General features: G+C 47.0%; 1 protein-coding gene across 3 annotated transcripts in view; it reads left to right on the forward strand.

Moving 5' to 3' along the window:
• The window catches only part of Myom2 (myomesin 2), a 71,608-nt gene that overhangs the window by 11,808 nt on the left and 32,279 nt on the right, over positions 1-27,521 (forward strand). For 2 of the 3 annotated variants that reach the window (XM_029531911.1, XM_029531912.1), the window contains exons 4-15: positions 977-1,127; positions 1,245-1,402; positions 2,266-2,358; positions 9,548-9,636; positions 9,725-9,775; positions 12,627-12,791; positions 13,050-13,211; positions 14,964-15,105; positions 16,602-16,801; positions 17,406-17,459; positions 24,529-24,656; positions 25,546-25,729. In XM_029531911.1, the coding sequence (XP_029387771.1) occupies positions 977-1,127; positions 1,245-1,402; positions 2,266-2,358; positions 9,548-9,636; positions 9,725-9,775; positions 12,627-12,791; positions 13,050-13,211; positions 14,964-15,105; positions 16,602-16,801; positions 17,406-17,459; positions 24,529-24,656; positions 25,546-25,729 (1,577 nt within the window). The remainder of the gene's footprint in view (positions 1-976; positions 1,128-1,244; positions 1,403-2,265; positions 2,359-9,547; positions 9,637-9,724; positions 9,776-12,626; positions 12,792-13,049; positions 13,212-14,963; positions 15,106-16,601; positions 16,802-17,405; positions 17,460-24,528; positions 24,657-25,545; positions 25,730-27,521) is intronic. The other variant, XM_021219148.2, reaches the window with a different exon arrangement.

Raw genomic sequence — 27,521 nt, forward strand, 5'->3', positions numbered from 1 at the left:
AGATGACGCCACGGGAAAAGCAGGGCACAAGGGAATGGAAATCTACCCAGCACATGCGCAGCTGCCTTGTTTGTTTGTTAGAGCACAGGACATCAGCGCCATCTTGTAATGGCGAATGTGAGGGCGGCTCCCCACAGCAGATGTGCAGCTTGGTCTTCATGTGGGTACCCCAACAATTGGAGTGAGGCTGTCCCTAAAGCTGCCGCCTGTCTGTGGAATCAGTTTCCCTAACTGGGCTGCCTTTGTCTGGCCTCAGTGGGAGAGGATGAGCCTAGTCTTGCAGAGACCTGATGTTCCATGTCAGATCTTGAGATCACATCTTCCCTCGAAAGTAGACTGGGTGGCTAGTGTTCCTGGGGTTGATTCCGGGGGCTCAGAGGGATGGTGTCATTGTATTGCAGGGTATCTGGGAGGATGAATGGGGCCCTACTGAGCACTGACTAGAGCCTAGGGTCATTCATTGTCTGATAGCACTCTCGCCAGTCCTAAGTGTTAGCTCGGGCGCTTACCATTCCTTGTTGACATCAGTCCATTCTTGTATGTATTGGTTCTTCACCTTGACAGGAAGGGATGGTTCTCGTCCCTCAACTGTAAAGCTGACACTTCTTTATGATCTCTCCACCTCTACATCCAGGGATCCTCCCCAGTGCCCCACACATGCCCGCTCCTGAAAGACTCTAAGGAGTGCCCAAGTGTTTCAGTCTCTCATGCCAAAGAAAGCAAGGGATGTATGTTGGGCATTGCTCTATTAATAAACCACTGTTTATTAATCTGCTGTTGTTTGTGGCCTTCTGTGTATACTGACATACGGAAAAGAGGAGAGCATCAGTAGAAACAGTTGTTTGGCTTTTCCCCATCATCTTCTTTCATCTCTTCCCACTGAGGGATGGGTACCCAGAGGGGACCTGTCTAGTCTGTCGGTGTCACCAAATCTATCAGTTGTCCTATGACCAACGGAGCTTCTTGGCTCTCTTAGGTACCGGTCTCAAGCGGCTTCTTACGGAGAAGCAAAGAGGCAGCGTTTCCTCAGTGAGCTGGCCCAGCTGGAGGAGAATGTACACCTGGCCCGGTCACAGGCTCGGGACAAGCTAGACAAGTACTTCCTGGAGCAGACGGTAGGAGGACCTGTAAGCTCCTCCCTCGGGGTGGAGAGAAGGAGAATTTGCACACAAATGGTCTAACACTTCACTAACAGTGGGGTGCTCCTGCCATATGCACCCTGGCCACCCTCCCTTCTTCTGTAGGTGGAAGACAATCTGGCTTGGGAGAGACACTCGTTTGAAGACCGGATGAGCAGGGCCCCTGAGATCCTGGTGAGGTTAAGGTCCCACACCATCTGGGAGCGGATGTCCGTGAGACTTTGTTTCACTGTGCAAGGATTCCCCACGCCTGTGGTGCAATGGTGAGAGACAGCACTGAGGGCTGCTTCCCTTCAGGAACCATGTGCATGGGAGGAGTGCATGCCTTTGAGCCTGTCGTATAGGCCTACGCAAGTCCATGTGGGAGAAGGGAGCGCAACATTCAAAATGCCCATCTAATTAATGCTCTGCCATTCAAATTTTAGGGACATTGACGGCTCTTTCAGAATAGTCTTGGGGAAGAGTTTTGCTCCCTGAATAGACATTTATGTTTGTTGTCTTGGCCATTGTCTATGCACTGGCTTCGTTGCTGACTTTGTATGCAGAGCCCATATATCTGCCTTAATTATAAGAGGGCTCGAGTAGGGAAGCTGTAAATCTGATGAATTCCATCTTGAATCTTCCACAGACCTCCTTGATCATTGGCTGTTGAAATCAGGGATTACTGTATATATCCTGTGCCTCCTCTCACAGGAGTCCTGCAACCTTGTAGCTCAGCTTATCCATGGTATTAGGAGGCAAGGAAAGAAACCAAAGCTTGCCTAACTGTAATATAGCCTGTGGGTGACTGAGCTCTGCTTTATAGGTTGGAGGGGGCGGGGCTTGGAGCGTCCAAAACTAAGGATTCATGTACTCTGTGATATTTTCTTCATAGGCTAGCATCAGCTATGTTTCTTTTTAAATGGAATGATAACTTCAGAATTCACAAGATATGTGGGCTCAAGTAGATATGTCTGCTTGAATGATACAGTTCCTGTCTCTTGTAGAAGGCTATATCCAGAGCACCTTGCACTGGTGGACAGGGGAAAGGGGAGCAGATGTTTCTCAGAGCCCAAAGGAGGCTGGGACACAACTGCAAAAGCATGTCTGCCTGTATACCAAAATGGATGCTTCTTCCCTCCACCAGGTACAAAGATGGCAGTCTGATCTGCCAGGCAGGGGAGCCAGGCAAGTACCGGATTGAGAGCAGGTACGGAGTGCACACTCTGGAGATCAACAGGTGAGGATACACAGTCAGTGTGTACCAGGGTCACATCCTATAACCATGTACAATCTTAAAACAGAAGCCAACTGAGAGAGGCAGTAAAACCCTGACCCCTATACTCAGGAGGCTAAGGGGGAGAAATCAGGATGTCTGGGCCAGTTTGATCAACAGAGATGACTGGAAGAGTCACATGATGGCACACACATGCTACACTCAGACACCCAGACACACACAGACAGACTCATTCTTCCTGCATCTTTGCCTGGATGTTTGCTTAGAGTGAAAACTCTTCTTCTCCTTCATTAAAATATTTTATGGATTGGGTTTTGTAGAAAAGGCAATGATTCTGACATTTGTTCCTGATGGCAAGGTAGAGTCAATCCATGATGGCTACAGTGGAGAAGTATGTTCAGCCCCCTGCAGATCTGGAGCAGGACACCAGGGCCAAGAAGAGGGTGTGGTCCATAGATAGACAGTCAAAGCAGAAAGCTTCCGGGGGAGGTGTTGTAGATGAACACACCTGGCAGGATGATAAATTAATTAATTAATTAATTAATTTTTTATTCACTTTACATCCCAATTGCAGTCCCCACCTCCTTTCTACCCAGTCCTTCCCTCACAAACCCTTCCCCTATTCCCAACATCTAAGAGAATGAGAAGCCTCCCTTGGGTACCACCCCATCCTGGGATGTCAAGTCTCAGCAGAAGGCTGGGATGACCAACCATTTCCTGGTGGACATGGATCAGGGGTTCCATTAGGATGGAGGAAGGGGTCACGTCTTGCTCCCAACAGGAGCCTGCTTTGACTGGAAGCCTTTTGTCAGGCCCTGACCTTGCAGCTGAGGTGGAATTCTTCTTTCCGCTTCTCAGTCTTTTTTCCTCATCCTATCTGCTTCCTTGTGGCTCCTGCTTCTCTGTGGGGCAGATAACCCCTTCCCTGTGCTCATTCTGGTGGCCTAAGGACAGCGAACATAGTGCTGTCCAGAGCCCCGCAGGACTGTGGGCCCCTCCCCTTCCTGTGTAAGTGCCACGCCTCCGCAGCTGTCCAGTCTCTCTACTAAGCTGGACGCCCCGACCCCTGATTAGCGCAGACTCCTAGACTCACAGCTGGTTGGTTTCTCCTGTCGTCCATTGAGAGCCAACTGAGTGCCTGGTGCTGTTTTAGGTGATGTGGTATGTGGGTGGCCACCAAAACTGGACTTGCTCTCTGGTGTCCAGCAGGTGTCCCATATACGTGAATAAGAGGCAGGTGAGGAGAAAACAGGGTCTAGGGTGGCAGGTCATAGAAAAATGGGGACAGGGGAAAACTTTCTTGGAAAGGGTTTCCAAAGTGAAAGGATAGTGGATGGGAACTGGGGGTCTGAGTGAAGACTCTCCAACAGTCTCTTGAAGTGCACAGGTGCTGGGGATGAAAGGGAAAGGAGAAATGTGTTCAGTGGAGAAGTATGTTCAGCCCCCTGCAGATCTGGAGCAGGACACCAGGGCCAAGAAGAGGGTGTGGTCCATAGATAGACAGTCAAAGCAGAAAGCTTCCGGGGGATAGGCCTGTAGACCAGGGAACCTGCAGAGCAGGGAGGATGCTAGCTTGGCCAAAGCTAAAATGGGTCTTAGAAGCTGAGGTGAGCAGACAGGATCCCCGCTGACTTTCAGTGGGAGGACCCCAAGGTGACCAGTGCCAAGCTCCCGCTGAAACTCAAGAATAAGGAACCAGATGTGGAGTAGGGAATGAGCGGGATCCAGAAGATGTGCAGGTACTCGTGTCCCTGGTGGAAGCATACAGCTCAGGGAGAAGCCAGTCGGGTGGGCGGTCTCCAGAGCACAGGAGCTCTGTGGACAGTAGCTCTTCCCTTGACATCCAAGGATCAGTGGGCAGTCAGCCAGTGCCAGTTTCTTCAGGGACAACACTGATGTCAGAGTATCTGATCCCTGGAGGAGGTGCGCTCTGACCGGCAGGCAGGTCTGGGTTCCTTAGATTTGAATGAGCATAAAGATTGTCACACCCTGACCCAATGTTGGCAGTATTCAGACTTTACATCCAGAATAACACTGGCTTTAAACAGCGAAGAAGCACCCAGAATGAACTAAGCTATTTGGCCCTGGCAGGCTATGATGGAATGATCCAGAAACCCAGGTCTCTTGACTTACACTTGCCAAGACCAGCAGATCTCTTCGTTTCCTTCTCCCTCCTGGGCCCTTCTTAGCAGGTCAAGAGAATTTCATATTCTTCAGGAAAAGAGCATTGGGAAACCCCACAAATTATAGCTCAGCTCAGCTGTTCATTCCAAAGTGCTGAGCTACAGGTCATCTGATCCGGGGTGTGTCTGGGGTGTGGAATGCTTTGCCCTTCTCTCTAGCTGGCCATGGAATGAGCTTTTCCTTGCATTCTGAGGTGACATTTACTACTATGACTATGCTCTGGCTCCTGCCGCTGAGTTCTGAGGACACTTAAAAGCAATCTGGCTCCTGGGTACTATCTGACCTTTAACTTGCAGTCTGGATTGTGGTACAAATACTCACACATTTTTATCTGACCACCCATAAAGAGAATCTCCACCTCCGCCCCCAACACCCCCTCCACCACCACAAAATGATTTTTTTTCGTTCTCTTATTCTGAGGGGCATTTAGAACAGTCAGTCCCTTGCCGGATGGTGGTGGCACACGCCTTTAATCTCAGCATGTGGGAGGCAGAGGCAGGTGGATTTCTGAGTTCGAGGCCAGCCTGGTCTACAGAGTGAGTTCCAGGACAGCCAGGGCTACACAGAGAAACCCTGTCTCGAAAAACAAAACAAAACAAACAAACGAAAAGAGCAGTCTATCCCATTTCTTGTTAGTGACATGGCTATCATCTACTCTTTGCTGAGTGCTTTCGTGACTAATCTTTTCTTATGCTCCTTTCTGACTATGGTATGTAAGGTCTGAAGAGTTCAGCCCTGAGTCCGATTTCTACTTACCACCAATGAGGAAATCACGTACGACGCTGTCTGCCTATCTTTAGAGAAGATAAAATTGCATTAGTTCTCATAGGAAGTCCTGGTGAGACGTTTTTACACTGAGACTCTGAGAGGCAAAGGTGCCCCCATGGAAGTAAAAATCGAGACAAAAAAAAAAATCCTTCTATTCTGGGAACCCACCCCAACAGAAAGTAAAACCTCTCAAGTTCTCTCGGCATGAAGCAAAGGCTAGATTTAGAATCTGGGTTTGCTGAACACTGGCTGCGAGGCCCCGGGGAGCAGAAGGGACGGAAGGTCCACCTGGGACATGCTGAGGACAGGGTTCAGAGTTCACTGTCTCCAAGTTAGCCTTCGGTGAAATCAGAGTTTGGTGCAGTTCCCAGAACCACTCGGATGTCCTCTCTGCTTCCCATTCTGTCCCTGCCCTAGGCACCCTGTCTCCTACAGTCCTACCACACGCAGAGGTAGAAGAATATTCCAGCGCTCACTTCCATATGTGTATGGGTAGTCATTTACTATGTATATGCATACTACAATTTCAATGTTTTGTGAAGCACAAAACACCCAGGAGCGCAATGAACAGGACAAAGCAAGATCCTAGAAGTTCTAACCTGCACTCTGCCCACCCAGCAGTGCCCTGGACATGCCCAGTTCTAAAGAACAAGTACCATAAATCAAAGGGTCTCCTCTTTTGGCAGGTCATGGGTTTCCTTACTGATGGAAAGGAAGCTGTGGTCTGTGCCTCCTGAGCCGGCTTTCCTAAGCATGGGTGTGCACTGTGACTCGCCTGCAGAGGAAGAAGTGCTTTCTCCCATCAGGCCTTCTAACTCCTGCCATTGTGCCCTAGCTAGCTCAGGGCTAGAAGTGCTAATGGGTGAACGGAGGAGCTAATCAGCACTAATGCCTTAGGTGGCGCTGTCCCATCTTCACATCTCAGTCAGCCTAGGAGTCAGCCTAGGGCAAGCTGGGAGTTGAGGAGAGGCTGCCGGTGACCACTTCAACCCTTCGTTCCTGTCACCAGTGGTCCACTCCGTGACAAGCTTTGTCTCTTCTGTGTCATTTCAGTCCCTCCTTAGTCAAGAACACCGCAGAGGGTTTGGAAGCCCCCGATGTTCGGAGGAATTCCGGGGAAGAGAGGAAGCTTTGTACAGGAGAGTAGGGACTTTCTTCCAGCTTTCGGTGCCTGGATTGAGCCAATGAACCTTAAGTGACGATGATAAGTTTGTATTCACTTATAAAACCGCAAGAAAATTTCAAATACATTGTCTTAATCATCAGAGTCACCCTTATGAAGCATTTTAGGAATTTAAGATATAGATGCTTTTTTTGGAGGGAGGGATAACATTGAGAGATGAGGACTGTGAGCTAATACAAAGCAGTGCAGGGTACCGAGGTACCACGGCTGTAGTATTACAGCCTTGGCAACCCTGTTTTCTCTGCATATTCAGACTGACCAATATTGAGAATGGCCCTGACTTGCTGAGATGAGCAGTTATAAACAGAAACAAGTTTTTACCTTGAACTCAAAGGACATCACTCAATTAAACAGAGAGGGTCCAAGCTTTACTGAGGCCTAGGCACTGACAAATGATGTACTATATAAAACATACAGTATAGAGTTCTCAACACTGTCCTTAGCTACATAAACAGGACATGATATGGCCGAGTGCAGGCATTTACTATGGGTTTAGAAATAGACGAAATTTGCAGTGTGACAAAGGAAACTTGGTTTAGAAACCATCCTATTAACATAAAGGCTCTTGACGGACTTAGAGATGGTGCGATCTATGCTGTTGACTGGACACTCAGGTACCATCTGTGTCCACACGCCTCTGAGGGCTCTCCATGGCCCAGGTGCTAATCCTCTCTTCAGCTCTGAGGACGGGTGATCTGCAGGGCCAAGAACAGTCATTTTTTCCCCCCTCTGGCCTCCTCCTGGAAGTCCTGCCCAGGCTTCCCCATGAACTCTGCTCTCTCTTGGGTGGTTGCTCTGGGTGTCCTGTTCCCACTTCCAAGCTTCATCTGGCCACCTTGCAGCCCCTGTTGGGCTCCTTTGGTCGCTGCAGGAGCCTGCCTCTTTTCATCAGCTTCACAGAACCCCCAGCCATGCCTGTGGTCACCAAGCTATCATTTTCCCCGCAATAGCTAGTGGAGGTGGGTGTCAGTGAAGCAGCGTCCACTTTGCGGAACTTTCCGCTGCACACTGCTCCTTTGCACTGATGTAGAACTGTCCGAAGGATTTCAATTGCATAGCTGACTGGTTCCTAACCAGATCAGGCCAGCGCTGCCCTGGGCTGATGGGTGGCAGCTGGCACTCATTCCTCCCAGGTGAACGGAACACTATGTGCTGGTGTGAGTGTCCAGATGGACAGGGCTGGGTTGACCTCTGTGAGCAGTGGCATTTACAGGGGGCCAGATGTCACGTCTGACACAGCAAACGTGGGTTGAAACTCCAGAGAGAAAAGAAAGGAGTTGGCAGACAGCATAGGTCTCTGAAAATTCTCTCTCCTCTTTCCTAGAGATATTAAATTCTTGGTCAAAGAAAACATTAGCAGCTCAAAAATGCTACATTGAAGAGAGTTAGATGACCAAGAACAGGGTTTTCTTTGATCCTGGGAATACCGGCTTAATTTACTTTCCTGTAAATTAAAGTAAAGACTCGGATAAAGTTTTCCTTTCTCAAAAGTGAACTTGTTCTATTTTTCCCCCAAGATTAAGGGCTCTCCCAGTGCCCCCCTCCATGTTGGAGGGAAACAGCAGTAGGGATGTGACTTTTGGAGCCATGTGGATCTTGTTTTCCAATCTCTCTAAGGCAGTGGCTGAGGGTTGTGGTACTGGGACTATGACTGTCACTAGAGGGCTTGCTATGCCAGGGCGAAGAGCTGAGTTTGATTTCCAGAAACTACATGAAAAGGTTGGGCGTATGCTCACAATCCCAGTGCTGGTGAGGTGAAGGCGTGTGGAAACCTGGGGCTTTCCATCTATCCAGCCTACTTTAGTCCTAAGCTCTAGGTCGATGAGAAACCATGTCTCAAAAACCAAGGTGGGTAGTTCAAGGATCCATCCCAGAGGACGACCTCTGGCTTTCGTATGCATGCACACACATGTGTCTATATGTACATATGTATGATGAGTGCATGTATGCACACATAGGAGAGAAAGTGAGAGCAAGACCCTCACTCCCCCAACGAGGACCTAAAAGAGAACCTGGCATAAATCAGAACACATGAAGCTGTCTGTTTCTCTTTTGTCAGATGAACTGGGGAAGTTGAAGGGGGTGTCAGTTCACAAGCCCAGAAGTGACCTCACTTCCAAAAGATGGAAGTGGGAGATGGGACCTTTCCACCCTGAGAGTTCAGGCCCTTGACATTTTAAGATCACGGTCTTCCTAGGATAGACACATACCCGTATCTTAGGTGGGGTTGAGCTTGGGTGTTTTAATGATGTCTGTGCGGGTCATTTCAATCTAGAGACTGCATACCATTTGTGATTCTTAACCTCAGCAACTGGCTTGGAAGCCCTTCTGGGGTATGTGGCGGCGGGGGTTCTGGATTTGCTCTACTTGACCACTAGAGTGTGCCACACATAGGAAGGCTCATGACTTTCTGCTCAGATCTTAAATACACATTCTGGCTTCTTCCTGGGGGCTCCATTGAGTCCTCAGCAGCTGGGTCCTGGTGTGATATCAGAGCCACTTAGACCAGGACAATGGCAGGCACAGTCCCAGCATATGAAGACATCATAGGCATTGGAACCAATTGCTTAGCTCCTGGGTCACCTTGAGCCAGCAAGGGATCCATCAGAGCCCCTAGGCAGGAGAGAAACTCCTCTCTAGAGAACAGGTGCAGGACTCTCGAGAGCATGGGTCTATATGGTCTCAGCAGGAAGGCTTCTCCTGTGCCCCAAGGTCCCAGAGGTTTCCCAGTGACCCCGTGAAACATCAGACTAGGCTGAAAAGCAAGGTCAGACAGACTGGCGATGTCTCCTTGAACGGGAAATAAACAATTCCTGGAAGCACTTGTCTCCTTCCTTTCTAAGAGTGCAGGTCTGGCATAGGCTGGGGTCAGGCATTCATTTGTATCTATAATTAATACTATGCCCTGCCCTTCGTTCCAAGATAGAACTGGCGATGTTGTTCTCCAATAAATCACAAGCGATCCAGGTGGCACGGGTGCTTTCCAGGAATGCTTTGTTCAAGTTCAGGAGGTTGGCTGCTTCAGGTCCTCTCACAAACTTGCTTTCTCTCCCCAAGGGCCAACTTTGAGGACACCGCCACCTATTCGGCAGTAGCAACTAATCCCCACGGACAAGTGTCTACCAATGCTGCCGTGGTGGTGAGAAGTATGTCCCTGCTGTCTGCCCTGGGGGGGGGGAGCCTTTGTCCTGGCCTGCCTCTTTCTGTGCCACATTCACCCACTTTCCCCTACAGGGTACCGAGGAGATGAGGAACCTTTCCACTCAGTAGGACTCCCAATTGGATGTAAGTACACCTGGGGGTCTTTGTCTAGAAAGTTGTTTAGTGACAGCAGAAAGGTGAGAAGTGAGGTTTTGTCCCCCCAGGGTAAAATCTTTGTTAAACTTATAGTTCTAATACCTTTCTGGGTTTCCCCAGCCAGGGTTAGTGTGTGACAGATTTCTCTGCTGGTAAGCTGATGCTTTTAGACACAGGTGAAACCATCACTTTATATATATATATATATATATATATATATATATATATATATGAATTGGAAAAAAAAAGAAATGAACAGAAATTCCTAAGCAGATCTATGGTGGTGCTATAGTTTGTGCATGAGGACACGTCATGCTCCCGGAAGACCCTAGGGTATTTATTTGAGAACTAAATAGGACACACAGCCAGGGTATGCTGAGGATGGTACACATTACCTCAGTGCCCAACAAACCTCTTCCTCGTGAGTGGTACCCTGAAGCACGTGGCCCCTTGCTCTATTGTCAATGCCAACACTGATCTGCTTGCCTTTAAACACCACGCACCTATTGTAGTGCCAGGGAAATGTTAGTGATGCCCCCCAAACAGACAGGAGCTGATCTAATGCTATCATAGTAGGGCTTTTTTATTTGAGCTAACTCAGGCCTCCCAGTGCACCACTGTCATTCAGGATGGTTTTGGTGGTGGGGAGCCTCGAATATTTACTGGGGCAAGGCTTTATAGAAAGCTATAAGTGGTGTGTGTGTGTGTGTGTGTGTGTGTGTGTGTAAGTATCTAATTGGAGAGCTACCAAGGCCTTTAACATAATTGTCTGGTGCTAGGAGTCATATCATAGACTTAATTTCTGTTTCCCTCTGCATTGATGGTCGTTAGGCAAGGGGTGGGCTTGAAACCTGGGGGTGCAGATCTACTGGGGTAATAACCGGGAGACACGGGTCTTGGAGGTGTAACCTGAAGACACAGGTCTTGTTGAAGGTGAGCCTAGAGACTAGAGCTAGGCTTGGGGTTTGTTGGGGGGCAACTTGGAAACTAATGCTGGGTACCTGCCTGTCAGTTTACCTGAGTTCAAACTTAGGTTGGGCTCTCTAAATGGAGTCTGAATTGAAAAGATTTGGCCTCTCACTCTCAGCAAATAGGCTCCATGGACATAGTGACCTATAGTGACCCTGTCTCAAGACAAGCACTTCCCTGTGACCCAGGCTGGTTTTTCCCTGGGAGGCCCAAGAATGTGCTGACCTCGACCAGGTGAGGAAGGCCACCAGGTTGAGGCCACTAAGATGAAGACGTACTTCAGATATAACTCATAAATGGTTTGAGGATGAGGTTTAAGTTTGACCTGTGCTTCTACCAGAATTGCATTTCCATGTGGGCTTTGGCTTGGTCATGATTCCATTTATATATGAGACCTAATCGTGGAGAATTTGCTGAGGGTAGATCCTTTGGCAACCACCAAATTATATACTCAGTGCATGAGGTTTATTGGGTGAGCCAACATCCAACACTTGGCTCCAAACCACCCAGGAGATCGCGGCAGGCCAAGGTTGATGCAGGGAGGACCGCAGGTCTGGAGTCCAGTCCTGTACACCCTGAATACTTGGACTTTTGAGGTTATCTGCCTTATTGTGGAGTTTCTTCCATTAAAGTTTTATCTTTCTAAACAGAGACCTGAAATATCTATAATAGTTGCAATAATACTTTCAGATCACAGTGACAGATGACCTTATGTTCACCACACATTTTAGCAAATGTAAATCAATCAATCTATCTATCTATCTATCTATCTATCTATCTATCTATCTATCTATCTATCTATCATCTATCTATCTATTTATTTTTATTTGCCCTTTTGAGCTTAGTGTCAAGTTCGCAGGGCATAGAGACAATCCCTTTAAAGCACACTCAGTTCAGCCATGATTCAGCTATTGTTTAAGGACCGGAGCTGTCCTGGAGATAGAAAGAACGTCTGAACACCTCAGCCATCCTCCCAAGTCAAAACCATCCATTTCACAGATAGTTTCTGACTTTTCCCTGCATGCATGCATTTCTAAACCAGGGGTGCCTTTTGTTTTTTTTTAGAATTTTACATTTCAAGTGCGGTGATGCACACCGGTGGGGAGGCAGAGGCAAGAAGAGAGCAAGTTGAGGGCTAGCCTGAGCTACATACTAGCTTTTGTCCTGGGGAATATAGCTCAGTGGTAGAGTGCTTGCCACTAGTATACAGTGGCTGTGTGCACACAGCATGTGCAGGGCCCCATACCAGCGCTATAGCAACCAAATAAACAAAACCTATTGGTTTTCTTCTGAAGCACATATACTCTACCAAGTGCCTTTCCAGGGTTTATTCTGGTTCTGGTTGACATCTCCAGCTCTAGTTAGTGCTGTTGCTGTGAAATAACACATGGAGAAGAATGGTCGGTCCCACCGTTTATTTTAAAGAAGGAAATCCTATAACTTCAGTGGGCGTGACTTACCCAAAGGCCATCTCCCAGCAGGGCGACTGACAAGGGGCCATTGTTCCCTATGGTCCTGGGTTTGCAGGCCTGATAACCCAGGCTGCCAGTGTGTGTTCTGGGGAAGGCTGCATCCTGGCTTGCAGACGGTCTTCCTTCATTCCTCTGGGTCAGGAAGGGTACTGACCCCCATCTCGGGGCCCCTCATCATAATTTCATCAAAGCTGAATCACCCCTGAATGCTCCACTGTCCTCATACCACGATGCTTAGGACTTTGGCCTACGAGTTTGGAGGATGCAGAGGTACCCCAATCCCACCCCCAAGGACACATACTCCATAGCCAGGCAAGGAAGCACCTGGCAGCTGGCAGGGCTCTGAGTGTTGGCTGTGTGGACATGCTGGGCGCTGACTGTATCTCCTCCCACTCCAGTGCCCCTTTCATCTGTGATCCCGTACACACATTTCGATGTCCAGTTTTTGGAGAAATTCGGGGTCACCTTCAGAAGAGAGGGCGAGACGGTCACACTCAAGTGCACGCTGCTGGTGACGCCGGATCTGAAGAGAGTACAGCCGAGAGCTGAGTGGTACCGGGATGGTGAGTGTCGGGGTGAATCAGGCTTGGGGACATGGCTGACACGTTGACGCCTCACTGCTGATCCCGAGCCTTTTGTGGAACAGTGGCCTGGGGCACTTGTCTCCCACCTCTGCTGGTGTGGAAGCTGCCAGCGGCAAAGCAGATCCAGGGAAGTGACCTTGGCAGTCCAGCCCTGACCTTGAACATCACCCTGGAGCCTCTGTGAGCAGATGGGTGGGGAAGCACCTGAGCTCACCCTGCCCTCTGGTTCTGTTTCAGATGTGCTGCTGAAAGAGTCCAAGTGGACCAAGATGTTCTTTGGAGAAGGCCAGGCCTCCCTGTCCTTCAGCCACCTGAACAAGGATGACGAGGGGCTGTACACTTTGAGGATTGTGTCCCGGGGTGGAGTCAGCGACCACAGCGCTTTCATGTTTGTCAGAGGTGCTTCAGCTCGGGGGNGGGGGTGGTGGGGTGGGGTGGAGGGACCGTCCAAGGAGAAGCTGGAAGAAGCTACATAGCAAGAGGGGGCGGGGAAGGGAAGAGACACAGGAAGGTGGATGGCGAGCCTTGACTATTGCACACTCCCCTGACAAGAAATAGCCCCCTCCAAAGGTGCAAGGCATGTCAGTCATAGCGGGACCCCCAGAGTGACTGTGCTGCATGCTAAACTCATGGCAGTGCAGCAGGCTCCTTTAAACTCTGGTGCGACAGACTGACACAAGTCTAGAACAATGCGGCTTTCACCTCTGCCAACCTAATTCCTGCTGTCTAGGGTCGGTCGCAGCACTGCAGCACCGTTAGAGAATGCCTTGGGTCTGACTGAGTCCTCTGTCCTGCATCTCACCCTCAACCCAGGCTCGTCGGGGTGCCGTCCTTATGTATGTGATGGAGAAGGAAGCTCCTGATAGTGCCAGGCAATAGCAGTGATAGCATGCATGTAAACACTTGGTCATATACACACATGTAGGTGTGCATAGGCAAGTGTGTTCATGCGTGATCTGCACAGACCGTCTAAAATTCTCATGGCAGTGTTGGAAGTGGCTCTGTTTCCCAGCTGGAGACAACAGAGAGCATTCCCTCTGCAAAGCCCAGTGCTCTGTTGCTTGAGCTGTGTTTCTTTCTCAGTGTGTTGCTTCTGCCATGATCCACCCAGGCTGCCCTCGGTGGGCTCCTTCCGGAGCCTGTTGGGATGACCCCAGCTGTGGCTGCTGTCCCCTGGTCACCATGCTTTCTGCCTGGCATAGCCAGTCATCGTCAGCTGGCCCCTCTGTTCTTCCTTCTGCAGCTCCAGTTGTGGAGGAATATAAAAAACAATTGGGATGTTAGTTTTTTTTTTTTTTTTTTTTTTTCCTCTCAGTGGCAGTTAGAGCAGAACTTCACAGAGGGCTCTGCCATTAAAGTGTGTTACCCCAGGAACAAAAATAGGCGCTTCACCCCCTGCACTTCCTACGACATCGCATATGCACACAGGGCAATGGTTTCAGGCTCTCCCACAGAGTTCTGTGGGTTTTAGTAGGGTTGTCATTAAAAGATACCCCCTTCCATTCTCCTGTGTGTCTCTGGCAGGGTGTTTTACACCATAAAAATGCAATGACTTCAAGCAGCTTTGATTGCCTTGCTTATTCAGCACTGCAAGGAGGATGAGCAGGACTCAAACCTGAGGGAATTCAAGTGTTCTGATCACTTTCTGGAGGTTATGAATAGAGAGGAAACACTAGGCTTGATGTTGATAAATCCCTGGCCTTTGGTACACTGGGGAGGTTTGAATCAGACACCACAGACTTCTGTGGATACAACACAGCAACCATGGCTCCTGAATAAATATGGATTTTAGATAAGAAAATCAAATGTTCGGTGTATTGACTTTCTAAGCAGCTCTGTTGGCCTTTAGTGTGGGGAAAACTTGACCCAGGCATTTGACCACAAGTTATTCTTATTTTTTCTGTTAATTTGTTAATTTCAAATCAAATTATTAAAAAGTCACAGATGAGAAGAATAAGTATTCTAAGTTTTTTTTTTAAGTGCATACATTTATATTTCCTGATATCAGTCTGCCGGGTTAATAAACACATTCAAGTACTTTAGTGATAAAGACCAAACTAAACAGAGAGGATGTGAGTTTGGAGGTCTGTGGGCAGGCTTGGCAGTGACCCCATCTTATAAAGGATGTGAATAACTGTTTCCCCACCACAGATGCTGACCCGCTAGTCACAGGGGCTCCTGGGGCACCCATGGACCTGCAGTGCCATGATGCCAACCGAGACTATGTCATCGTGACTTGGAAACCACCCAACACGACTACTGAGAGCCCTGTCATTGGCTACTTCATCGACAAGTGAGTGTGTCTGTGTGTGTGCTGCATTCCATCCTTAGGGGGCGGGAACACAGGTGACTTTACTAAGGCAATGCATTTGGATGTATGATGTCACTGCAGGCTGATAGAACCATTCAGGTGTGTAGTGCCACTACAGTCTGCCAAAGTTACTGATAAAGCAATTGGTAAATGACGCTAGTCTAGTAGGTTGAGCCCTGGGAGACCCCACACGTCCAGTCTGCTGGACAATCAGGGCAAAGGAGGTGGCAGTTTTTAAGCTGAATGTTTATTTCTATAACTCAAAGAGCATGAAAGACTAGTTTTCTGACCTTTCATTTTTCTGCTGGGTATTTTACATGAAATTTAAATTTTACATGTATTTAAATCCCTCAGCCTATGATAAACAGAGGGCTAATCTTGCCCACATGTTCAGGTTTCTGGACAGGACTGTGTTTTTGAAAGTCTCCTGAATTCTGCATGGGAAGGGCTCTAGAAAATGGTATCTTACTGTTCAGTAGCCTAGGTGGGACCCCAGTAAGCCATCAGCCCTGGCTCAGCTCAGGTGAGATGGACAGAGGAGACAGAGACAGAGAGCCATCCGCAGACCTAATCTCACCAAGCTTTGCCACCCCAGCTGCAATGTAGCTTGTCTTGTTTAACTTTGACCTGATGGTTTTTGCTTTATCTTTTATTTTGTTATAATTTATAATATAATATAATTTATAATTTATAATTTATCTCTTAGAAGCCTGTTCTTCTCTAATGAGAGAGAAAAAAAGAGAGGGAAGGTGGACACTTGGAGGAGTAAACATGTTTGAAAACAGGAATTATTTTAAATTATTTAAATTATTTAAATCACAACAGTTGAACTTATCTGTCTATCCATGTTACTTCATATATGTGGCTATCTTTCTGTCATCTTCCCTTTTCTCATTGATCATCTATCTATCTATCTATCTATCTATCTATCTATCTATCTATCTATCTATCTATCATCTATCTGTCTTCCTATCTATATGTATCTGTCTGTTCATCTGTCATCTATGCATCTATCTGTTTGTCTTACCTATCATCTACTTAAATCCTATCTACTTTATCTTATCCTATCTATCATTTGTTTACATCTCTGTCTTGTCTGCCTTACCTTCCTGCTGTTTCCCATCTTATCACTATTCTTATCTATAATTCACCATCTACCTCTCTCCTTGCTTATCCCGCCTGCCATCTCTATTTTATCTATCAGCGCTATCATTTATCATCTCTCTCCTCTATCCATTTATCCGTCTGTCTATCCATTCATTCTCTACGGATGTATATAGAGATACCTACTGAACTTACTAAATATTTTTTAAGGTTTATTGTATTACTATCAATAGAAGTCAATATTTCAGAAGTGTGGATTTATATCCAAATGGCATGCTCCCCTGTGGCGACTGCTCTCTATGAGAACACACCCCTGAGCATTTGGTAGACTACCATATATGCTTCTTCTCTCTGCACTTCTTTTTCACTTGAAGATGTGAGGTGGGAACTAACAACTGGGTTCAGTGTAACGATGCACCAGTAAAGATCTGCAAGTACCCTGTCACCGGACTTTTCGAAGGAAGATCGTATGTGTTCCGAGTGAGGGCTGTCAATAGTGCCGGCGTTAGCAGGCCTTCCAGGATCTCCGATGCTGTGGCCGCCCTTGACCCTGTTGACCTCAGAAGGTTGCAAGGTATGCTCACTCAAGTCCCAGTAGTGCTTGAGAACCTCTGGGACACCTGCATGTAGTTAGTTCTCTGTTATTCTCTGCATGTGAGCCTTAATCATGGCATCCCATGATGAGTGTGGCAGAGCAATGTTTCCCTGTTCTGATGTCTCCATCTCTAGACTTGGAGGTGATTGACGCTCCTTGAGGACTAAGAGGCAGCCAGGCAGACCCTGGGCTTTACAACAGTGCCTCTTACCAAGCACTGGAATCTAGGATGCTCAGCCACGTGTTCTCTGTCTGTCGATGGCACAGTTTCAGTATAGAGTGGGACTGAGGTCTTGACCCCAAGCCACTGTGCCCAATTTTAAACTGAATGGCACAAAATTCTTCATGGGAACCTCATTGTGGTTCACTCAAGTTACCTTACCACGAGTCCTTTGACCCTCTACAAAGATCTGAATGTGCTGAGAATTACCAGGAACGCTTCCAAAAATGCCAGAGGTCATGACTCCATACCTGTTGTTGCCTAAATACTGCACCAGCTCACAACTTGCCCCATATCAGGGAGATGTGTGCTTCCTTTAGGGAACCCTTGGATGTCAAAGTCACTGTCACCTTTTCTTCGCAGCGATTCATTTGGAAGGAGAGAAAGAAATTGTCATCTACCAGGATGATCTTGAAGGTGAGGATCTCTTTCTTCAGCTTTGAGAACTCGAGCTGGAGATGAGAGAGGCTTCGAGCAGAGGGGACAATGATCAAGCTGTAGTATGTCTGGGATATGCTCTTCTAATAGGACCCAGATGCTTCTTCCAGGGACTCCTGCAGGTAAAGCTGAGGTCTGATTCCCAGCTGATAATGGGTCTTTTCTTTTTATCTATTTTTTGTGCATGTGTATGTGTGTGCATACATTACACATGCATCTGGAGGCCAGAGGACAACTTTGTCATTTCTCAGGTACCACTTCCTCTCTGTCTCTGTTTCTGTTTCTGTGGTTGTCTTTCTCCCTCTGTCTCTCTGTCTCTGTCTGTCTGTCTGTCTGTCTGTCTGTCTGTCTGTCTGTCTGTCTCTCGGTATCTTAATGGTCTGGAGCTTGTCAAGTAGTCAGTGAATCCCAGGAATCCTCCTGCCTCTGCCTTCTGAATGCTAGAATTACAACTCTATACACTTGGCTTTCTACACCAGTTCTGGGATCAACAAGAACTGTACCAATTGAGAAATTTCCCTCCTTACGAATCCTGTTAGTGGAAGAATGTTTTATTTTTATTTTAATGTTTTCAGCAAGAGTTTTATCCCTGACATTTGAACTGAAATTGGTTGTGACTTCCCTGTTAGATGGCACCCTTGATTTGTTATACTATATTTCTCTTCTTCAAGTGTGGTGTTGGGAATATGTCTCCTTAGCATGCACCCTGAGGCACTAGAAAGAAGGGCTAAGGTGACTCAGGTGACTCGTGTCACACCATGAATCAGACATCCTGAGAGTTTAAGGGGAAACTTAAAGAGTAAGTGGAAGTGCTTCCTGGTCAAGCCTGGCAACCTAAGTTTGATTCTGGAACTCACACTGGAGGGAGAAAACTAACTCTTTAAAGTTGTTTGGAAACACACACACTCACACACATACACACACTCCCACACATACCGCATACACACCACACACATATCATACACACATAAACTCATACATACTCTCTCACACACAGTCTCTTACACATACTCACACGCACATACTCACATACACACACTCACACATACACAAACACACACACATATACTATATACACACTCACAATATACTCACACACAAAACCACACACATACTCACACATACACAAATACACTCACACACATATACATACACTCGCACACACACTCTCACACACACTCACATACACACTTGCACACAAACACACGCTCATACTTCTGCTCACATACACACTCACACACAGTCACACATTCCTCCTCTTTTTCTTCTTCCTCTCCTTTTCTTGTTCCCCCTCCCTCCTCTTCCTCTTCCTCTTCCTCCTCCTCCTCCTCCTCCTCCTCTTCCTCCTCCTTCTCCTCCTTTTCCTCCTTCTAAAACAAGACTGCATATCAGTTTGAAGTCACCAGTGAATCAGAGGCACTTCTTGGCTCTTCTTCCAAGTATTAGAGAAAATTCCTCCCAGTGTTGTTGCCAACCAGAATTGACTTTTAGGTGTGCAGTACACAGTCTCCAAAGGATCCACATATTGTGTCTTCTATCCTATAAAGGGTCTCTAAAGGCGCATGCTTCAATCCTGACCACAGAGAAAGTACAATTCCACAGAAAGCACTTGGAGATTCTTTAGAGGTGACCCCGAGGTGGAACTGGTGGTCTTTGTCAAACACCTGTCTCCAGAAGCCCTCCAAAGCTATGAGAGACACCTGTTCAATACTCAGAGGAGGAACCTGACTTAGGCTGGGTGGCTTACAACCCTACACAACTGTCTGTCTCCTCAGTCTAGCACTGTGCCAAGCGCAAGACCTACTAAAATGTAGATATTTGAATGACTGAGAAATGCCTCTGCTATATACTGGACAAGATAGTCTTGCTATGAGCAGGCCCGTGTGAATGGGAGGTTTGGCATGCTGGGGGAATGGCATTCTCTTTCACTCTCATGGGATGCAGGATTAGCAGAGAAATGCTGTGCTCTTCCAGAGATTGGACCGTGGAATTCACACCCCATAACAAAGGCCACGGTGAGAAGGTGCAGCTTGCTTCGTAAATGCCTTGTGTGGCGAAACCTGTAGTTCCATGATGTAGCAGAGCCTAATAAAACCCAAGGGCAGGGAGCTTCCAGCTATTGCCTTCTGGCTAGAGGAGCTGCTGTTCATTATATGGGCGTAGATACAATTAGGAAGCGTGTTGAGTCAAAAAATAATGTTGAGTAAAGGAAACATTGCCAGTCATAACGGAGATGATGTCATGGCGAGGTGCTGTCTGAGGGCACAGAGGCTTTGATTTCCAGAGGAAGGAGCAGAGAGTGGTTGGGTATCCCCTGCCCCTTCCCTGCACCCCGTTTCTAGCTGGACTTCACCCTCCCTCATGGTCGCTATGAGAGCATTGGAAAGGCTGGTATCTGTTCATGCTGCTGACCTCAAAAGGTGGTGGATGAGACCCCAACATAGAGGACTTGGGATCTTGGTATAGGCTGATATCCGGCCTCATGCAGCGGTGGCTCACACTGGTGTGAGGCGTTGCTCACTGAGAAGAGCAATTCCAATGGTCTGCAGTCATGCTGGCTGTGAGTTAAGGTTCTGGTGGGGGGGGGGAGGGGATTGGAGAGTAAGTGTGCATTCTGGTTTTATTCTGTTGTGGTGAAAAACAAACAAAACAAACAAACACCCTAGCCTAAAGCAACTTGGGGAGAAAGTTATTTTATCTCACACTAGTGTAAGCCACAGTCTGCCATTGAGGGACATCAGGGCAGGAACAGAAGCAGACATTGTGGAGGAACTTCCGTGTACTAGCTCATGGCTTCTTGGCTAGAAAGGAGGTGCAGGGAGGGGGGAGGGGAAGGGGGAGGATAGGGGAAACCTAAATGCCCTCTGTGTCTTCCTTCTTGGCTCACGGTTTGGGTTTGATAGACTTGTCACACAGTCCAAGATCATCCGCCTAGGGATAGTATTGCCCACAGTGGGCTGGGCCCCTTCTGCATTAACCATCAATCAAGACAGTGGCCCATAGTCATGCCTCTATAGGTCAATATGATAGAGGCATTTCTTCAACTGTGGTTGAAGCTCTTCAGTCTCTTCTTAGGTGATTTTCGACTGGGTCATGGGGACACTTGAGAATACTGTTTACTTTGACTGTTCAAACGTGAATATTTGCCTTAAACTCATCTCTAAGGAAGTCCCATAGTGTTTTCGAGCATGCCATGTCCGAGTTCAGACATTAGCTATGAGCAAGCTCTTTTTTCTATCATTTGTCATAGAATCCAACACTCCTTCCTCTTTCCCTCCTTCTCCCCTATCCCCATGGTACTGAGGAATCACACCAGTGCTTCCAGACAGCTGTGACACTAACTGCTCCCTTCCTCCCCAGCTCTGTGTAGTTGTTGTTGTTGTTTGTTTGTTTGTTTTGTTTTATTTTTTTTATTAAACCATTCCTTTAGACATTTGTTTTAATGAAATGGAAACATTACTTTTGTTTTGTTTTTGTTTTTTGAGACAGGGTTTCTCTGTATAGCCCTGGCTGTCCTGGAGCTCACTTTGTAGACCAGGCTGGCCTTGAACTCAGAAATCCACCTGCCTCTGCCTCCCAAGTGCTGGGATTAAAGGTGTGCACCACCACGCCCTGCTGAAACATTACTTTTATTAACTAAGAACAGCCCTCCAACTAGTTTAGTCTGTTTGTTGTTTTCTAGTCTTTTTGTTTTACCCTAGTCTCAGTTGGCAAGTCCCTTCCATTCATGTCCACGCTATTCCTTTAATATAATTTACCCTTTCCAGTTTTTACTGAATTATCACACCAAAAGCCTTTCTTGGAAAGGCTAAGATATGTTCCTGTATAATATACTAAAATGTTGCTTTTTATTTATGCATTTAAGCTTTATTATTCTCTCTCTCTCTCTCTCTCTCTCTCTCTCTCTCTCTCTCTCTCTCTCTCTGTGTGTGTGTGTAAATGTGAATGTCATGGTTTGATTGCAGAGGCCAGAGGACGACTTTGTAGGGTTAGTTCTCTCTTTCCACCTTTTTGTGGCATCTTCATTAGCTTTAACTGTCAACTTGACACAGCCCAGAATCCCCTGAGAAAGTAGTCTCAACTGAGGTATTACTCAGATAAGACTGGCCTGTGGGGGATTGCCTTGGTTGTTAATTGATGTAGGAGGAGCCAGCCCACTGTGGGCAGCGCCATTCCTTGTGTAGGTGATTCTGAGTATCGAAGAAAGCTAGCTAGCTAAGCAAGAGCTCCAATGAACCAGCAAGTACTCCTCCTCCAGCGCCTCTCTTTCAAGTTCTTGCTTGAATTCTCACCCTGACATCTTTCAGTGGTGGGCTGTAACCTACAAGCTGAATAAACACAGTCCTCTCCTTGGTTAGAATTAAAAAAAAAAAAAAAAAGATTTATTTATTTATTTCATGTATATGAGTACACTGTAGCCATCTTCAGTCACACCAGAAGAGGGCATCAGATCTCATTACAGATGGTTGTGAGCCACCAGGTAGTTGCTGGGAATTGGACTCAGGACCTCTGGAAGAGGAGTCAGTACTCTTAACCACTGAGCCATCTCTCCAGCCCCTAGAATGCTTTATCATAGTAACAGACAGAAAATGAAATTCAAGCACGTGGCTTCTGGGGCTTGAACTCAGGTCACTGGGCTTGTGCGGACGCACTTTCATCCAGATCCTGCCAGCTCTGCAAGATTGATTTCATTCTCCTGGGTCATTCCTCTGGACCCTGTGAGCTGCCTCAGGACAGGAAGCTTGTCTGCTGTGTGTTTAGCTGATCATCTGTCTTGGAAATTGTAGCCTTTGGTTTTGGTTTCTCATCCGCTGCTTGCCTTCTGGACTCTTGAGAGCTCCGTAAACTCCAAATCAACTTCAGGTTTCAGTAACTTAAGGAAACGTCTTCCGGGGTGATGGTGGTCTCCTTGGGGTGATACATGGGACAAAACGCAGGCTTGTTACCCAGAGGCTTAAACTGCAGCAGCTCATCCTTTCAGTGGCTGTGGAATTGGGTGTGGCCAGGGCTCCTATTCAGCATCTAGACTGGAACTGGGCGGTGTTATTTTCCAAGGGAAAAAGATGATGGATATGGAAACATTTTAAATAATAAGATAAAAATAATACACTTATATGTATTATAATGTTGTCTTTTTGTTATCAAAATAATTCTAGTCTGAGAAGTATGTCTGTATACAAGAGTACATAACACAGGGATACATGTAGCCATGTTTCTGTCCAGCATAATCAAGGCCGGAGAGTACTGATAGGAAGTGAGCAGAGGCCAAGGGCATTTGTAACTAACCAGCTGTATCCAGCTCCACAGCAAAAGGCACAGGGAGAAATATTTGGTCATTTTCTTTTATCTTTATCTTTATAGACCTCTTCCTTCACCTTCTGTGTATTTCTGTGAATCTCATCAGCCCATTCGTGGTTCCTAGGCCATTCCCAGCCTGGTGTCTTGTGTCCGTGGCTAAGGTCTCTGCAGATATGCTGCTTGCTTCCCCCAAGGTTGTGAGGAAAGTCCTAATGACTCAAGAAATTCATCCTCACTGGGAACTCTTTGTTTGCAAAGGCTGGATTTTTACTTCTTGTCTTGGTTTCCAATAAACCGAGCAATGCATCCAAAACTACACAGAAGATCTCAGCTCTGAAGTGTGACATTCGGTTTGCAGTTCCTTCTCTGCTCCAGGATGGTGGGGACCATGTACGATATGTCCTTTGGTTTGCTCCATCAGGAGGGATTTGGTTCAGGGAGCTTGGCAGACTTTTTGGTGACTTTTTTTCTGGTGTCCTTCTTTGTATTATTTTGGGTGTTATACAGCTAGTGGGGACCTGGGCTGCTTCCCATTCCCCCAGTCACCCTCTGTCTCCCCACTTTCCTGGAGACATGTTGACTCCTTGGTGAAATTCAACCCACAGACCGGCACGCTTCCAGACCAGGCTGAGCCCTCTAGAGCCAGCTGTGCTCTGTGGAGGGACTCTCACAGTGAAACCCAATCTTGTTTTGTGCTGTTTCCATGTGGCTGCTCAATTTGCCGCCTGGAGCTACGTCCCAAGGGAGCAACTAGATATTGCAAAGGGCAGATAGATGTCCCGGGGACTGTTCTAACCATTTTAATCATGTGCTAATCTAACTGAAACTCCTAATATTTTGAATAACAATTAAAAGGACCTTGGGTTTGGCAAAACCTGGATCCCCGTGAAAAATTCAAACACAAACTTTTACCACCTCACATGTATTTAAAAAACTTAGCTAGGTGAGAAGGGGCGTAGGTATACCAGATGTCTTGGATCATAAATATCTCTTGACAGTTATTTGCAAAGGGCTCATCACCATCTCTGTTAAAGTTTAAATAAACAGGCACAGATTCCACCGCTTGCAATGTGTATAGATCTTTGGAGGAATGAAAGAGCAGCAGCCTTAGGAACTAATGAAAGACTTCAATACTCAGGATGGAGCCACCAGCAAGGTGCGGTCTGTGTAGGCACCTAGGCAGCGTTGCCTGCTGCCTTTACAGAGGCAAGATCCTGGATTGGGAGATGACTTCTAGAAAAATCCTTTCCTCTGTCCTGTAGAAAATCTAGAAGACTTTTGGATGAGACTTTTAGGAACTATTGTTTTGTTATTTTTTTTAAATCAGAAATAAAAATGGAGTGATCTTTAATGGGGGTGTTTTTGCTTTGAAGTTGTCAAAAACAGTCCTGAGATCTGTTTGCCTTCTCTGAGTAGAAATGGCCAACTGTGGCAGGCCACACCAGGGAAGATTTTTTTTTTTAAATAAAAAACAAACAAACATTTTATTTTATGTGTAAAAATATTTTGCCCGTTTGTGTGTCTATGTATCAGTGCCCTCCTCTGGCCTCTGGCTCCCCTGAAACTGGAGTGATAGCCACCATAGAGAAGCTAGGGACCAAACAAACCCAGGTCCTCTGGAAGAACAGCCATTGCTCTTAATTTGCGTAGCCATCCCTCCAGCTCATCAGAACAAACCTAGACTCTGCTGGGGAGTGCTAAATGTCCCCATACAGCACCCATTCCATTCTTTTTTTTTTTTTTTTAACAGGTGATGTTCAGATTCCAGGGCCGCCCACCAATGTCCAGGCCTCAGAGGTCAGCAGGAACTACGTTGTCCTCAGCTGGGATCCTCCATCTCCCCGTGGCAAAGATCCCTTAATGTACTTCATTGAGAAGGTACTCAGGCCAAGCCCCCAAGAAGGCAGCTCTCAGACAGCCACCTTGATTTCTGGGCTTTACTTAGGGGTCATGAGCCTTCTGGTCCCCATAGAGTCTGATCCCTGTTATATAAGAGGAGGTTAAGTAGTGGAGCACAGAGGGGATATCTGAAGGCTGGTCTCCCACAGGTAGCTCTTGTGGGGACTGAGCTTTGTCACTTGCGTAACAGAGCTGTTGCTCAGCTGTTTGGGTCCTATGTCCTCATGGTTTAGGGAGGAATGGAGTCTGCACATCTGCATCTGCCTTCCAGGTTTCCCAAGGATTGCAGGCCCTGTCAGTGCTCAGTGTTTGCATGCAAGCCATGGAGCCACTGGGTGGCGATGTTGTAGAGGGAATCATGTGTTTGAAGCCATGCAGCCACTGGGTGGCGATGTTGTAGAGGGAACCCTGTGTTTGAGCAGTTTGAGGCTTCATTACCTGGATATTCCTAAAGACAAATGCATTGGGTATCACAGCCCAGAACACGCGCGCGCGCGCGCGCACACACACACACACATACACATGTACACACACAAATATACACACAGGCAAGCACACATACACATATAAACACAACCATATTTGACTCTGTAAGATATAGAATTCTACTATATGAATTCTCTCTTAATTTTTATGAACCTGGACACTGAGATGATATGATCCCTCAAAGACCTTTCCTCAATGAACTATTGTGTGACCTATGCCTTTGGGAATGCCTAGGTCATGCAGTGCCACTACTGTAAGTGGCTGCACAATAGTAAACATTTTAACTGAATGACGACTCACTGAGAGGTGATGAAAGTGATCTTTAATTGCCTTCCCATCCATCTTTCTGAGACCCTCACCTCCTGTCCCGTTCCCCCTGCAGTCCGCAGTTGGGAGTGGCAGCTGGCAGCGGGTCAATGCTCAGACGGCGGTGAGATCCCCTCGGTATGCTGTCTTTGACTTGGCTGAAGGGAAGTCCTACGTGTTCCGGGTTCTGTCAGCCAATAAGCATGGCCTGAGTGACCCATCAGAGATAACGCCACCTATTCAGGCACAGGACATGATCGGTAAGTTATGGCACACAACTCCATAACAGGCTGAAAATACGGTGTCCCTGGTACTGCTTCAGTGAGAGGATGAAGATGCTGGAGTACCATGTGCATGACTGTGTGTATGGTCAGAAGTCCATTCAGAAGTGATGAAGGGCTGTCCCGTATTGTGGTCACCACTCAACATTTTCCCCACAGGCCTATCTTCTCATGGTACCAACAGGTGGTTTATTAGTCTGTTCATTGAGACAGGGTCTCATTATGTAGCCCTGTCTGGCTTCAAACTGATAGTAACCATCCTGAGTTTCCTGAGTGCTGCGATTACATGCATAATGCCACCACACATAGTAATGCATGGGTAAAAATGTATCTTCAGTCCATAGTTCCTAAAAGACCTCAATCCTGTACCTAGGGCAGTTTCTTGCTCATCTGGTTTGAAGGTCATACTCAGAAAGTTTCAGATGCAGGTACTCGGAATTGCAGTCCATCTCAAAGCATAGCCCTCCCAGGAGGTCCCCTGAACCCTAAAAACCTCTGCACATGATGAACCCGGCAGCGGACTTTCTTATTCTGAACTCGAGGGCACTTCTAGCCTCTCTCTCCTTTGTACCACATCTTTTTTTTTTTTTTTGAAAAAATTAAAAATGCTTTAATTTTTAATTCCTGGTATACCTGACGTAATGAAAAGAAAAAGACAAAGCTACAACAGGTGAAAGACCTCAGGAATGTACATCTAATTGACACGGCATTGCACTAATCAATAGCTGCCCCTTTTGCAAACTGTGGCTATGACATTCCTGAGCAAGAAGGGCTTCCTGTTTAAGCTGCAGTAACTTTTCTGACTACGGATCATCGTTCCCTCTGTGACTGATTTCTACAGTTCCTCTAATGCATTTAAGATGACTGCCTCGAAGTAACCTGCAGCATTCCCGACAACTCCTCGCTCTCTCTCCTGATAAGAACTGTAGCCGGTTCTGTTTTATTTAAACCTTCTGCTCCCATAGCCACCAGATCCATAGCCGCCACAGTAGCGACTGCGTGAGCTTCTTCCACCAAATCTGTCGCCCTCCCTTCATGGGTTCATACTTCAATTACTGCTGTCCACTGTCATTTCCAAAGCCATTATAGTTCCTACCACCACCATAGTCACCTCCGCCAAAACCTCTTCCTTCATTGCAACCATCAAATCCACCTCTTCCTCCACCACCACGACATCCACCACCTTGATTTCCATATCCTGGTCCACCACCTCCATAACCTTCTCTACTACTACTATAACCAGGACCACCACCATAGCTGCCGCCATCACCTCCAAACCCATTATATCCTCCATCACCACCTCCATAGCTACCTCTGCTGCCACCACCTCCACCACCATAGCCCCCCTTCCACCCAAGTTTCCTCCACGACCAAAGTTTCTTCCACGACCCATAAAGTTGCCAGATCCACCCCCACGGCCTCTGCGTGATCCAGTAGACTGTACCTCTTGTTCAGAAAGGGCCCTTTTCACTTCACAATCATGCCCGTTAATAGCCCTGTCTTTCTGACATCTGTGTCATGGTCATCAAAAGCTACAAAAGCGAGTCCTTTCTGTTTCCCACTCTGCCTGTCTTCTGTAACGTCTATGGTTTCAATCTTGCCATACTTTTCCAAAGCAGGCTCTCAGATTGTATTCTTTATATCTTCTTTGTATATTCTTTGTATCCTCTTTAAAACCACCAACAAAAATTTTTCTTCACCGTTAAATGGGCACCGGGCTCTACAGAGTCCTCTCTAGAAACAGCTCTCTTTGGTTCCACCACACGCCCAT

The sequence above is a fragment of the Mus pahari genome, chromosome 19 (genome assembly GCF_900095145.1).
Source record: "Mus pahari chromosome 19, PAHARI_EIJ_v1.1, whole genome shotgun sequence".
NCBI lineage: Eukaryota > Metazoa > Chordata > Mammalia > Rodentia > Muridae > Mus > Mus pahari.